The sequence below is a fragment of the Babylonia areolata genome, chromosome 31 (assembly GCF_041734735.1).
Source record: "Babylonia areolata isolate BAREFJ2019XMU chromosome 31, ASM4173473v1, whole genome shotgun sequence".
Classification (NCBI taxonomy): Eukaryota; Metazoa; Mollusca; class Gastropoda; order Neogastropoda; family Buccinidae; genus Babylonia; species Babylonia areolata.
In genome coordinates, this window is record NC_134906.1 from 12,061,276 (window position 1) to 12,076,275 (window position 15,000).

The 15,000-nt window shown below is 41.7% G+C and overlaps 1 protein-coding gene across 1 annotated transcript in view; it reads left to right on the top strand.

Annotated features, from left to right (window-relative positions):
- The first annotated feature begins 1,587 nt into the window (after positions 1–1,587).
- Positions 1,588–15,000, top strand: part of LOC143276295 (protein GPR107-like) — a 24,278-nt gene continuing 10,865 nt past the window's right edge. The window contains exons 1-10 of the mRNA XM_076580799.1: positions 1,588–1,737; positions 4,242–4,358; positions 7,242–7,295; positions 7,909–8,021; positions 9,632–9,794; positions 10,579–10,944; positions 12,065–12,169; positions 12,487–12,620; positions 14,025–14,100; positions 14,809–14,882. Of these exons, the coding sequence (XP_076436914.1) occupies positions 1,627–1,737; positions 4,242–4,358; positions 7,242–7,295; positions 7,909–8,021; positions 9,632–9,794; positions 10,579–10,944; positions 12,065–12,169; positions 12,487–12,620; positions 14,025–14,100; positions 14,809–14,882 (1,313 nt within the window). The 5' untranslated portion in view covers positions 1,588–1,626. The remainder of the gene's footprint in view (positions 1,738–4,241; positions 4,359–7,241; positions 7,296–7,908; positions 8,022–9,631; positions 9,795–10,578; positions 10,945–12,064; positions 12,170–12,486; positions 12,621–14,024; positions 14,101–14,808; positions 14,883–15,000) is intronic.

Sequence of the window (15,000 nt, forward strand, 5' to 3'; positions counted from 1 at the left end):
GAGAGAGTTAAAAGAAATGTAATCCTTTTGCCCCTTTTTAGAGGATGAGGTATGTGTGTGTATGCATGCCTACACTGTGGGAGCAACGGAATATTGGAACGTGCGGGTGTGTATAAATATATCTATGTATATATGTGTGTGGGGTGTGGGGTAGTGGATATCAGTGGGCGTATGTGTGTGCCGTGCTTGTACAAGTAAGTGTTCATGTCTCTCTCTCTCTCTCTCTCTGTGTGTGTGTGTGTGTGTGTGTGTGTGTGTGTGTGTGTGTGTGTGTGTGTATGCCGTGAAAGCTGCAATACATAGCCTAGAAATGAGTGTGTGGAGGAGGGGGGTAGAGGAGGTGCAGGGTAATATGTGTGTGTGTGTGTGTGTGTGTGTGTGTGTGTCTTGGGGCTCATGTACGTTTATGTGTATTTGACTGTGCTTTCATATCCGGCTGTGAAACTGCATGTTTGGTGCATATCTGTTATGCATACGTGGGTGTATGTGTGACTGTGTGTCTTCATGTTTTACATTTATTTGCTTATTTATCATCATTGTTGTCTTTTTATTTATTTCTTCTTCTTACTCCTTTTTTTATATTATAATTATTCTTTCTTTCTTTCTTTCTTTATTTATGTACGCTTATAGCCGACTTCATCACGTTTTTGCGCCTTATACATATTATTAGTAGTGGTAGTAGTTATTATTATTATTTTTTTTACTGTATTTATCTACAAGTTATTTATTCACCCCCTTTTTTTCTCTCAAGGCCTGACTAAGTGCGTTGGGTTACGCTGCTGGTCAGGCATCTGCTTGGCAGATGTGGTGTAGCGTATATGGATTTGTCCGAACGCAGTGACGCCTCCTTGAGCTACTGAAACTGAAAACTTCGTACGATAGTAGTCCGCCGGCTTCGGAGTGGGGTCTAGTCTAGACTGATACTGCAAAATAAGGTTTGAAAAGTATTTGATGTATTTTGAAATATTCTTTTAGGGATATAATTAGCCATTGCTTCTTCCTGAATTCAGATCCTGAATCCGCTAGTCTAGACTGATACTGCAAAATGAAAAATATTTGATGAATTTAGAAATATTCTTTTAGTGATATAATCATAGCTATTGCTTCTTCCTGAATGCTGATCCTCAGTCCGCACCACCCTCCAATTAGTGACAGCAGAATGGTCAACAATTTCAAGTAAATGTCTCCATGGGAAGCTAGCTATAACATTAGTAACTGCGCACTCTTTTTAAGAAAGTTATAAAAAAAAATGTCCCAATGATCAGGCAAAAGGCTGATAAATCCTAAAAGCCGTGACGCATGATATGATAATTATGATACTATTGGAGACTTGTCACTTTATAACGGTACTTTTCACTACACTTGAGACAGTTTCAGTCATGATGAGACAAGTCAAGCGATATGATATGGTATGATAAAGTGGCGAGAGAGAGGGGAGGGGGGGGGGGGGGGGGGGGGGGGGGGGGGGGGGAGAGAGAGAGTGTCAAAATTCGCAAGGGGAGGTCACAGTCGCTTCCAGAGTTGTGAACCCTGCTATAATTTTTCTGACGAAGTTTTTCATTTGATCATATTGAACGAGCAAGCCAATCGCAGAGCCGCTTACATTGTGATGCTTGACGATACGTCATGACGGCTGACATGGAGGTGAACGAGCATAACATCAAGATGAAAACAGCCGTTTTGCTTATCCTCTTCGCAGTGTCTGTGTCTGGCCGCGTCCATAAACTTAAGTTAGAGGTTTGTATATAGAATGCTGAAGAGTCGTTATCGTGGAAGAATATTTCTTACATTACACAGTTTGGGTAGACCAGAATAAAATCGTCTGCTGTGTTGTCAAATCAATCATGTATCGTGCGCTTGTGGTACAAACGGTCGTGGCCACTGATTGTTATCGCTTTCTCCGGCTGTTCTTTTATTTTTCTTAACACACAAATGTACGTTTTGTAAATGGACAGTGCGATAAAGATGTCAAAGTACACTATGTTTCACTCACTCAGTTAATGTGTTTCAGCTTAGCTTTGTTGTCACAGGAACCGAATTGTCACAGGAAGCTTATTTACGCTCCATGTACACGTAATCTGAGTAAACTGATGGATTCGATGACGCATTTTTGTGATCTAACGCCACTAGACATTTATAAAGGAAGCACACACACATACTCACACTCACACTCACACACAGGGTTTCACTGGATGAACCACTAATTAAAGCACACACAATTACAATACTTAAACACAGTGATACACACACACACACGCGCGCACATGCACACACACACACACGCACATTCACACACACACACACACACACACAGAGTTTCAGAACATCAAGAAAATATGTATCCTTATGCACACACACATACATACACATGCACACACTTGACTGTTGACATGTGCGACATTTGAGGCCCCCTCCAAGGGGCTTGTACGTTGTTCTGTGAGTAAGACTATGAGTATATATATAGCAGCATGTGTGGCAGGCGTATTTATTTCTTAACACACAAATGTACATTTTATAAATGGACAGTGCGATAAAGATGTCAAAGTACGGTATGTTTCACTCACTCAGTTACTGTGTTGCCACTTTGTTGTCACAAGAACCAAACTCTCACAGGAAGCTTATTTACGCTCCATGTACACGTAATCTGAGTAAATTGAATGCATTCGATGACGCATTTTTACGATCTAACGCCACTAGACATTTATCAAGGAAGCACGCACACACACACACAAACACACACCCACACACACAAACACCCCCCACCCCCACCCCCACATCCCACACACCCACACACACAGAGGGTTACTCTCAATGAACCACTAATTAAAGCATACACAATTACAATACTTATACACACAGTGATACACACATACACACAAAGAGTTTCAGTACATTAAGAAAATATGTATCCTTATGCACGCACACACACACACACATACACACACATTCACACACTTGACTTGTGCGATGTTTGAGGCCCCTTCCTTGTTCTGTGAGTAAGACTACATATAGCAGCATGCAAGGCAGGTGTATGGAGCTAAGCAAAAACAAAAAGTCAATCTACCTATCTTGACATTCTGACAAGGTAGGCAGATTTTTCCAATGACAGTCGAGCTGATTTTTAAAGGAATTGATAGAGGGTGCTTTTGCTACACTATCTGGCAAGCTGTTTCTGAAGTAAACAACTCTGTTTAAGATGGTGTTTCCTGCAGCATTGAGCCTATGGGTTTTTTTTTGTTTTTTTAGTTTAAAAACTGTGTCCCTGTTGGCAGTGTTAGGTCTCTTCCACAGGCAGACTTAAATTTTGGCAGTTGGACTCAAAATAACCCGGAGGTATTTATATACCTTGATCATATCCCCTCTACGGCGCCAGTGTTTTGGGTTTGGCAATCTCAGGATCTTCAGTTTCTCCCACCCCCACCCCCATCCACCTCAAACACACACACACACACAAACATACACACACACAAACACAAGCAAAAAGTTACAGGATTCAACACTCCTTACCTTTGGCTGGATTGGAACAAGTTTACATTAGATTTAGACTGTGAGAGTTGATACAACTGTGAAACAGGAACCCTGTCACAATATCTTTCACTGATTTGCTTTCATAGATTGATAGAAGAGATGCAACACATAGGAGGCAAAATGTGTCCCAGACCAAAGGAAATCTGTTCTGCAGGGACTAAGTTGATTTATGTCAGCCAGTGTGTGTTTTTGAAAACTGTCTTAAGGACTGTGTGTCTCTGTCTGTCTGTCTGCTTCTCTCTCTCTTTCTTTCTCTGTCTTGTGTCTTGGTTTCTTGTCTGTCTCTGTCACATACTGACATGAATTTATGAATAATATAGTATATATAAATGATATACTCTGTGTGTCTCTCCTTTTTTTATTTTATGAAAAGAGACCAGGTTCTGGAGAGGAAAAATAAGCAAGGCAAAGGGTCACCTGGGAAGTTCAGTTTTTTTTATACATAAATTATTATTTGGTGTCATATACTGCACCATGTGAAAGTGACGCAAACCAGGGCTTTTTATTAATTTAATAAGTTAGCAGTGATGAATGATTGAGAGGAATCCAGGAAGTCAATGTTAATCAAGACATAACCATTAAAAATGCATTAGAAATGGAAGTCCTGCTCTGGAAATAAAGTAACAACACTCACCACCTCACCTCCACTCTCCAAAACCAACAAAGCAACAACAAAAAAGAGTACCTTTTAATTGGTTGCTGTTCTTTTACAGGATGATTCTCGCAAACAGATCACCCTCAGCACCTTTGGTTTTCTGTCAGGCGGAACATTGACAGTCAACATCACCCACTTCAGCATGAAACTGTCTGGTGCTTCAGAAAACAGCACAGTAAGTGACTACTTCTTTTTGTATACCCGCGTAAAGCTAGTCAGGCACTTTGGACAGCAGCACAGTAAGTGACTGCCTCCTTTTCAGCAACTCACATAGAACTAGTCAGGCACTGACTTTGGTCAAAAGCACAGTAAGTGACCATTTCTTTTTAACAGTCTGCATAAACTAGTTAGGCACTTTGGACAACAGCACAGTTAGTGACCATTTCTCTTTTACAACCCATATAAAATGTCAGACACTTTGGATAACAATGCAGTAAGTGACTGCCTCAGTTTAACAACCTGCATGAAGCTAGTCTGGAACTTTAGAAAACAGCATAGTAAGTGACCACTTCTTTTTATCAACCTGTATAAAGCTAGTCTGGTACTTTGTACAGTACAGTACAGTACAGTACAGTACAGTACAGTGACTACCTGTGGTTAACAACCAGCATGAAACTTAGTCTGGCACTATGGACAATGGCAGAGTAAGTGACTTCCTCTGTTTAACAACCTGCTTGAAACTAGTCTGGCACTTTGGAAAACAGTATTGTAAGTGACCCCTCCTTTTTAACAACCCACATAAAATTAGTCAGGCACTTTGGACAACAACACAGTAAGTGCCTGCCTCTTTTTTAATGACCCACATGAAACTAGTCAGGCACTTGGAACGACAACAGAGTAAGTGGCTGCCTCTTTTTAACAACTCGCATGGAATTAGTTGGGCTTTTTTTTTTTTTCTTTTTTTTTTATAACAGCACAGTAATCCACCACACTGTAGTTCCAGCCTGATTGCTTACATGTTAACATGTCATCAGACTTTACAGAATTTTCCTTCAGTCAGAAACTTCGGAAGAGAAGTTATGGCACATAACTGTTGTCTGGCCTAGAAGACTGTATTTCAATCATGAATAAACATGAACACAGTCTGAACATGGTGCATGGTGTGATGCATTGCTGAAAACTTGGACCAGCTGCCACCCCAGTCAGTGGGTGAGCACACCCATGGCTGATGACACCAGCCTCAACGGTTGACTTCAGGCAAGCAATGTGTGAACATGGTTTAATTACACATACTTAATCGTGACCCGCTATTGCAGACTCCGGCAGGGGTCTGACATTTCTGTCCTGTGCAAACTACTATTCACCTATGTGGAGAAAATGAAAGTAGTGCTTTAGGGATGATGGCTCAAGAGGGGTTGCCTCTGCGGTGGTCACACAACAGGCCATTGCAGCGCACTGACAATAGAACAGACGAGTCCTCCACCTTGTCGTGCCATTCTGCACTAGTGGGTCACAGTTAAGTATGTGTAATTAACTCCTCCTTTTTCTTCCTAAAATTATGTTTAAGTAACATACTTACCGTGACCCACATTTAAGACCCTCCCGTTCCTCCCCGCTTTCTGTTCTCCCTGCACACTGCGCTGGTTGTGGCGAATTGCCATAAAAAGAGGGCACTAGTCAGGGGGGTAAAGGGGAGGTGACCTACTTCTGGGAGGTTATCGGCTGTAGCTACTTTCATTTTCTCCTCATAGGCGGATAGTAGTTTGCACAGGACTGGAATGTCAGACCCCTGCCAGAGTCTGCACTAGTGGGTCACGGTAAGTGTGTTACTTAAACGTAATTTTAGGAAGAAAATTTCCTTTTTATCCCAGACACTGACTGGTCTGGTTGTTCTGAGTTTGACACATACAGTGGCGTGTGACAAGCCTGAAGATTTTGCGTCGGTTCATCTGCATCCTGGGGTGGGAGGAGGTGGGGAGGGTGTGGTCAAGTAAGTGGGTGGTAGGACAGGAAGAAGGCCGTGCCGTGAGAATATCAAAGCTGAAAGGAATGCCAGAGACTTGAAGTGGAGGGTGGAGGGGGAAGGGTGAGAAGAAGGAAGAGCGGGGAGGGTGTGTGTTAGGGGGGTTGGGGGGGGGGGACTAGGGACATTGATGATAGCACACAGTTTGGACTTCACCCAGAATATATGTCGTCTTGACAGATTTCATTGCTGTTTTAGTTCAGTCACAATACCTTGGATACTTGGACTTCACTTGGTGGGTTTTCTTTGTTTGTATGCTTGTTATTTTTTTTGTTTTTGTTTCACAAGATATAGAAGTATTTTATGAATAAAAAAATCTCGGAAAATTACATTGCTAAAATGTATTTCATTGTTCATCCAGCTCAAAATCATTATCTATGAATCCCATGATTTCAGAACGCTTTCAGCTAGAAAGCTCATTCCATTTTCTGTCAGAAAAACATATGGTATATGTACTTTTGTTAAAAATGTAGCCAGTATATTTTTTTGTTAATTTGTCCCCATTTTCACTGAAAATTCCCTGGCAGAGGCCCCACAGTAGTTGTATTTCCCTAGCATGAAAGTTGAAACTGTAACTGCTGGATAAATGTAGCAGCATGGTGTAAGTTACAGCCTCAGTCAGCTGAGTTCATTTGTCCTGTAAGGATGTGTTTGTGTGGCTCACATGGTGTTAAAATAAGTAATTATATAACAGTAGGTATGATAATCCAGAATAATTATTGCTGGTGCATAGCCTTATATAATCAAATGTATTCCTGTTGAGAATCAGGACAGGGTCATTGCAGTGCATATTGCTGTAACATACTGACTATTGCAAAAGATCGAGGTATGAAGTAATGAGGCTCTTTTGAGACAGCTGGATAAAATAAAAGAAAAAGAAAAAAAGAAAGGGGGTGGGGGGATTGTTGGGGCTTTTAGAAAATCGGATATAATGTAAATTATTTCTGTGTATTACTTCTGAAACCTTTCTTTTAACAGTTCATCATAGTTCATACCAATTTTATCAATGGTAATAATGTTGATTGTGATTAATGATCATGATTTACTGTGATCTGGTCACTTATTGGACGGTCATACTGATGATTTTGATTTCAGATGTTTGGGTTCACTTTGGACAAGAGCCAGAGTAGTGGACTTTCATCGTACATGGTGAGTTTGTGTCCAGTATTTTATTTTCACTGGTGGTGAGTAAATGTGTGTGTGCATGGTAGGGGGATGGGGGTGGTTGTGAGCGGGCTTGGTTTTGCATGTTTCAGCGTATGAGCATATTGAGCATGTTTTTACTTGCATACATACACATGTGAATGTGCCAGTATGTGAACAGTATGTGTATATGTGTGTGTGTGTGTGTGTGTGTGTGTGTGTGTGTGAGAGAGAGAGAGAGAAGAGAGAGAGAGAGAGAGGTGCTTGTGTGTGTGGTTGGTTAGACTCAGAGGGTGTGATTGAGGTGGAGAATGACTGTTGAATGTAACGCAAGCCTGCGGTGTCAGTTTTTGTGAGTTTTTACCTTCATTCAAAACAGAAAAGTAGGCCCCAAGTTATCTGTAACTGTATTTCCTGATGGGTGGATTGATAGATTTTTGCCTTTGAGGAGCAAAGAAATTGTCCAGACTAAAAAGAAAAAATGAGTTTTTCACAAGCAGAGAGTTGGTTTATATTTGACTTGAACACAGCAAGAGCAGAGGCGGCGTAGTTATTGCTATCATGTGTGTGAACTATGTGTGAATATATGTATGTGTGTGTGTGTGTGTGTGTTCTGCAGGAGGCGATGCAGAACGAATGCATCCTGACCCAATCCAACATGAAGAGACAACAGACTTCATCAAAAGACAATGTGTCATCCATCTTCTTCAGCTTTGATTTCCAAAAGAAGAAGTGAGGAAGAAAGCATTTTTCTTTCTTTTTTTTTTTTCTTTTTTTGGTTTTTGTTTTTAACTGACCGTGTTCGTGACCAAGTGGTGTAGCATACATAAAAATGCAGTGACACCTGTTTGAGAAACTGAAACTTCCAGTCTGTGAACTGGAACATGATATGAGGAGTCACAGAAGAAATATGTATATATATATATTTTTTTTTTTTTTAAGAACAAAAAGGTTTTGTAGTGAGTTTATTATTATTATTTTTTTTTTAGACAAGTCAACTTTCAAAATCTTGGTAATGTTATTTAACATGGTGTAACTATTTCCTGTTTTGCTTCATAAGAATGTGTGGTTTTGTCAGCAGACGGTTGAGAATCATGTGAGGCCATCATTTTAGAAAATGAATGAAAACAAAAGAAAAAAAGAAACAGAGCTGGCTACTGTGGAGTGTTGGCCCAGATGTGGTGCGTCTGTGTAGTTAACAAGAGAATCTGATCACACTGCTTCAAGTTCCTCACCCCCCTGTATTTTCTCCCCCTTTACTAAACCTTGAGTGGTGGTCTGGAGCCAGTTGCATTGCTCGGACAGAAGAGCCTAGTACGGTCATAACCCGCTGCCAACTGTGCGTAGCATGGAACTGACCAATGGCGTAGTTCGGTCAACATAGGCATTTAGTCACGTGTAACTGTCAAAAAGTTAGAACCAAGCAATGTAACTGGCACCTGGAGACTAGTTATTTGGATGAGATGATAAACTGAGGTCCCATGTGCAGCATGAACTTTGTGCAAGTAATAAAAAAAAACACCAACCTTGGCAACAAAAAGAATTTTCCGTGGCAAAAATTCTTTAGAAATATCCTCGTCTGTTAGGAAAACAAATACACTTGCAGTTGCAGGTAGAAAAAAAATATGCAAATATGCAAAACGGGGTGGCGCTCTCTCTCTGCGGTGACATGCTCTTCCTGGGGAGAGCAGCCTGAATTTTACAGTGAGGAATCTGTTGCGACAATAGAGTAATACAATACAGTACAGTACAGTAAAGTACAGTACAGTACATCACAATACATTACAGTACTATGCAATACAGTCCAGTCCAGCAAATGCAATGCAATGCAATGCAATACAATACAATACAGTGCAAAACAGTCCAGTCCAATACAAAACAATGCAATAATACACCACACTACAATACAGTATACTACAATACAGTAAACTACACTGCAATACAATGCAATACAGCACAATACAATACAATACAATACAGTTGTTTCTGTTTGTGTACAGAGGTATTGTGTCTAAAACATGTGCAGAGTTGCACACACATTGGCACTTCACAAACAAAATCCCGGCACAGTGTAAACATTTTTTTTAAAGCACAATACAGTGCATGCACACATGCATGAACAAATGGAGGGCATCAGTGATCAGTTTTCTAGTATTGAAATAGAAATGGACATTTTTGAATTCTTGAATTGTATTACTGTCACAAGACATTTTTTAGTGTGATATTTGGGCTGCTCTCTATGAGGAAATTGCATTGCCATCCTTTGTGTGTGTGTGTGTGTGTGTGTCTGCAAGTATATTTGTTATACTGTCAACAAATTCATAACCGGTTGGTTTGCGCAGAGTGAAGATCCAGCGGGTGGGAGGCGACATGCAGAAACTGATGGTGTCAGACCAGGCGAGAAAGCATTTCCTGACCGCTCACAACCTGAACCGCCGCGACAGCGACAGCGGAGAGATGGATTCCAAGTTCAGCGACCAGTATCTCATGGGCAACAGACGCAAGGTAGTGCACATGATTGGTTTGTGGACCTCCCAGCCTGTTGTTTTCCTCCACCCCCCACCCCCATCTCTCTTTAACCCCCTGCCACCCCAGCCACCATCCCACACAGCCACTAAAATACAAAAGGTTTGAATACAACAATCAACAGTGAAAAGAATTGTTTAGGTGTGGTACAGGCTTGCTTGCTTTGTTTCTTTGTGTATTAACATTTCTTTGCTGTTTGATGCACATTAGCATTGGCATCATTGAAGTCTTTAAGGTAAATACTACAGTTATTGTTAGGAACAGTTTTATGTTCAGTTGTGTTGTATGTAATTACTAATGATTGGCAGTAAAAACTAAAATCTGTTGGAGTAAATGATATGATAACGATGATGATGATGATTATAATACAGAAAAGAAAACGACATTTGTAGTTACATACAGTGCTAAAGGAGGGGATGGGTGGAACTGGAAGGGTTCTGTAGATGTTAAAAAGGCAGTGCATAGTGATAAACATGGTGTATCAGTGTTTAGGAAATGAGCTTGATACACAGGAAATAGACATCTATGGTATAACTGCAGTCCAGGCTTTAAACATGACCAGATATGTTTCCTTGATAACAAATAACAGTCTTGTTTATATGTTTAAATATCTGATTGTTTTGTTTTGCTGATTGTTTTAGCTGATTGCTTTGTTTTGCTTTCATAGCTAAAAAAAAAATTGTGAGGTTATATAGATTTTCAAGCTGAAGATTGGTGTGTGTGCGAGTCTTATTTCTAAAAATCACCTGTGCTTTTATTTCAGTTGCGAGCAGTTGCGGAACCAAAACTTATCAGTGACAAAACCGAAGAACCACAAACAGAGGACAAATCAGCTATGAGTTCGAGCACCTCTAAACCAGTCAAACCCAGCCCAACTGTTGCAGCATCACTGTTGTCCAGTTCAGCACCGCCTTCCTCCTCCCTCATCAGTCAGTCCCCAAATGTGGGGATCAACTTGGCAGACAATGCTACGCCGAACAAAACAGCGCAAGCGCCTGAGACGTTGATCACTGACAGCAAGCAGTCCGTGAGTGACTCGATAAAGACGGCCAGTCAGGACATGAACCAAGAGGCGGAGCTTCACTCTGTGGACCTGAAAATGGCCGAGGATGGCAGTTACCAGACCTACGTGAGTCATGTTTGTTCATTTAGTTAGGAGTTCACTCCCTCTCCCGCTCATTCACTTGTTCTGACGGCAGTTACCAGACTTGATTAAGTCATGTTTCCTTTGTTTTGTTATCAGTTCACTACCTCCATCCTTCATTCACTTGTTCTGAACACTGTGTGTGTGTGTGTGTATATGTGTGTGTGTGTGTGTGTGTAGCACCAGACTTGCATGAGTCAAGTGTCCTTTGTTTAGTCATGAGTTCACTCCCTCCCTCATTCATTCACGTGTTCTGAAATGTGTTGAACATTGCTTTACGCGACAAACATGTTGAGATTGTATTGATGTTGGGATAAACATCACTTTTTCATCCATTGACATAACTTTTTCCATCATTTGTTTTGATAACTTGATTATTTTGAAGTACAATGAAAATCAGCTTAATTTGACCAAAACAGTGCAAACATTCAGTCGTTGATGTTATGCCATCAACAGTCAGTTGATACTAAAAGATATAGGAGGGATTTTCTAAAATGAAAACGAGAGATTTATAACTCTTTGCTACCGTGTTTTAAAATTGAGTGGAATGTTACTGCATTTATAGTTATGTGAAAATTGGACTGGTACACAGTTTTTATTTCAGCCATTTTAGCAAAGAGAGTTGGTGTGTGCTGGTTGCCTCTCATACTGACTGCTGGTTGCATGTTCAAGGTGTTGAGGGTGGGTTGTGGGGTTGGGGGTGGGGGGTGTTGAACACTGAGGTTGTAGCACTGCCAGTTTCTCAGGCACTGGGAGTTTTGTTATGACAGTTTGTTGATATCTGCTGTTCACTAGAATGTTTCTTTTTTTTATAATAAATTTAATTCTGCTTGTTTTTTGGTGTTAAAACTATTATAATTGCTTTGTTGCCACAGTGAAGGCTTTTCCACAGGTTTTGTAGTTTTCATCAGAGTCAAACAAATTAAAATGTCAAACTTAAAGTAAGTGAGGTAATTTGAATGCCTAGTCTTCAGTTGGTATGTAGGAGTCCTCATTGCCAATCAGATTGTGGGAACGTTTTCCTCAGAAAAAATCACCCTGTCAGTTATCATTTGAAATGTTTTCTGTTCATTGATTAGCGGTGACACTGTGTTGGATGTTTCAGTTTCTGGTGTACATCCAGAGACCAGATGAGGAAGGGTTGTACAACCTCTTTTTCCACAACTGTCTGGGCTACAAGAAGGATGCTGCTGCACAGATTACAATGACGGTCAGTGCATGGCCGTAGCAATGGTTTTGGATGGTTCTAGAACCATACTTTGTTTCTGCTTCTGTCTTCAGCCAACTGGCTGGTGGTGACCGTGTGTATGCTGGGAGTGATACCAAACAGTGAGTGTGGTGTGTGTGTGTGTATGTGTGTGTGTGTGTGTGTGTAGAATGAGCGTACACTTTGAATTCCCAGCTGTCATGAGCATGGTGTGTATGAAAATAAAATGAGCACAAACTAGTGACAAAAGTCATGACCGTGTGTGTGTGTTTGTGTGTGTGTGTGTGTGTGTGTGTGTGTGTGTGTGTGTGTGTGCACAGCTGGAGATAACGGAGGACAACAATGGGAATTTCCTGACGGCTGGAGAGATGCCGGTGCCTGCCCTCTACTTCACCTTCTCCGTCCTCTTCTTCATCGCTGCCGTGGCCTGGCTGTCTGTGCTGCGCCGCTCTCAGTGAGTGTGTGTGTGTGTTGTGGTGTGTGTGTGGTGTGGTGTGGTCTTTGTGTACTGTGGTTTGTGTGTATCATGGCCTGTGTGCAGTGTGGTGTGTGTGTGTGTGTACTGTGGTCTTTGTGAATTGTGGGCTGTGTGCATTGTAGTGTGTGTGTGTTGTGGTGTGTGTGTATTGTGGTATGTATGCAGTGTGGTGTGTGTGTGTATTGTGGCCTGTGTGGATTGTGGGCTGTGTGGATTGTGGGTTGTGTGCATTGTGGTGTGTGTTGTGGTGTGTGTATTGTGGTCTTTGTGTGTTGTGGTCTGTGTGTGCAAGGGAGAGAATGGCTAGATTGACATGCTTGGATAAAGTACTAAACACATACCAGCCGCCGTGATGAAGTGGTTAGTGTCATGGACTGATGGCTGGGAGGATGCGGGTTCGAATCTCAGCGGAGGTGGGTTTTTCGGCCTGTGGCCGGCTCCTACCTAGAGTTGAGTGTGCTATGGGTATAAATGGGATTAATGGGACCACACAGTCGAGTGTCATCCACTTCACGGATGTGTCTTTTGGTGTGTTGCTCTAATTACCTGACCAGCACTGCAAGTGTCTGTATCTCTCGGGCCTGGTTAATGCCGGGATATCGTTATGACAGGAAGTGTAGAGTACAGCCTTGTCACGCAATCCCAAACCAAAAAAATGGACCAACATAGCAACATCGTCGTCGTCATCCTCCTCCTCCTCCTTCTTCATCATCATCAGTATAAACAAAACAGTCTCAGACTCTGTGGTCTTTCATGCCCTGCTCTCATGGTGACCTCAGTTTTGATACCTCTCCACTTCCGCGCTTGGGGTGAGTCTTGTCAGTGTCTTCAGTGTTGGCAGATTCATTTGGGGGCAGTTGTTTGGGGGACATGGTGGCGGTCTCCACTCTGGGAGGGACACTCGCTCAGTCTGGCTTCGTGACTAAGCCATTATTGTTGTTAGTAGGGGGCTTAGTAGGTGGTGTCCTAAGTATGTTAAATCAGAAAAGGGACTACTGAACACCACCTAAGTGACTCAACAGCAGTGCAGTGCCTCCTCTGGTGTGTGGCCACCTGATGCTGGAACTGTGACGGATGAACCTGGGTGTGGCTGTGTATGGGGAAATCTTAATGAGTGGCATGGGAGTAATGCCACTGAAACGGTGCAGATGATGGGGCAGCAAAAAAAAAAAAAAAAAAAAAAAAAGAAGTGCTAAACACATTGTGCACATGGTGTGTGTAAAGATGACACTTTTTGCGTTGGTGAGCAGGACATTTTATACAAGATCCGCCACCTGATGCTTTTGTTTTTGTTGGTGGTGGTGGTGGTGGGGTGGGTGTGGGTGCGTGTGTGTGTGTGTGGTGTGTGTGTAAAGGTGACATATTGTTGTTTGTTGACAGGCAGGACGTGTACAAGATCCACTACCTGATGCTAGTGGTGGTGTTTGTCAAGAGTCTGTCCTGTCTCTTCCATGGGGTAGGTCCTCCCTTCTGCTGCTCTGACACACTGTTTCTTTTTGTGGCCTCCGTTGCTTGCAGTCCATGGAGCAGTTTCTTCTTTTCTTTTTTTTTTTTTTTCCACTGCAAGGAATGCTTCATCTCATTGTCTTATAGTGTGGGGTTGTCTTCCTTTTCTTTTTTCTTTTTAATGAATGAGTGTGGATCAGTAACGCTTAATCCTTTAAATACTGACTCTTTCAGAGTCTTTTAACCTTCTTCACAGTTAAGCGCAGACAGAGGGGTAGGGGTAGAATGATTGAAAACACAGGTGAGGTGTAGCTGATTGCTGTATTGACTCATCTTGCTGTACTTTGTCAACTTAAAAAAAAAAAAATCTTTTTATTGATTTGAATATTGATTATAGCATTTTGTCTTGATGTGTGAAGGAGAAATTAGCTGAATTTAAAAAATATTTATTATTGGTTTGTGCGTTTTGAATGAATTGTAGAACGAATCAGTCTAATGGTTGAAATGTGTAGTTTTGATCCGTTATAAACCTCAATACGATCCCGATTCATGACAGGTTTTCAGCAGATATTGACCATGATTTTGTGCCCCATATTAGAAGGCACATTGGTCCAGGTTAAGGACAAAATGCATGGCCTCATAGTCTGTTATATACAGTGTTTCAGATCACGTGGAGTTGTGGAGCTTTGTATGAATGTTGTGCTGGTTGTGGTTTCAGATGAACATGTACTTCATTCAAATCAAGGGCATCCATGAAGACGCCTGGGCGGTTATGTGGTACATTGTCTACTTGTGAGTATCTTCATCTTTCTGTGTGTGTGTGTTGGGGGAGGCAGGGGGTGGGTGGGGTTGGGTTTGGGGAACGGGTTTGGGGTGATGGTGGGATGACTGAGACAGGGATGGAGACATG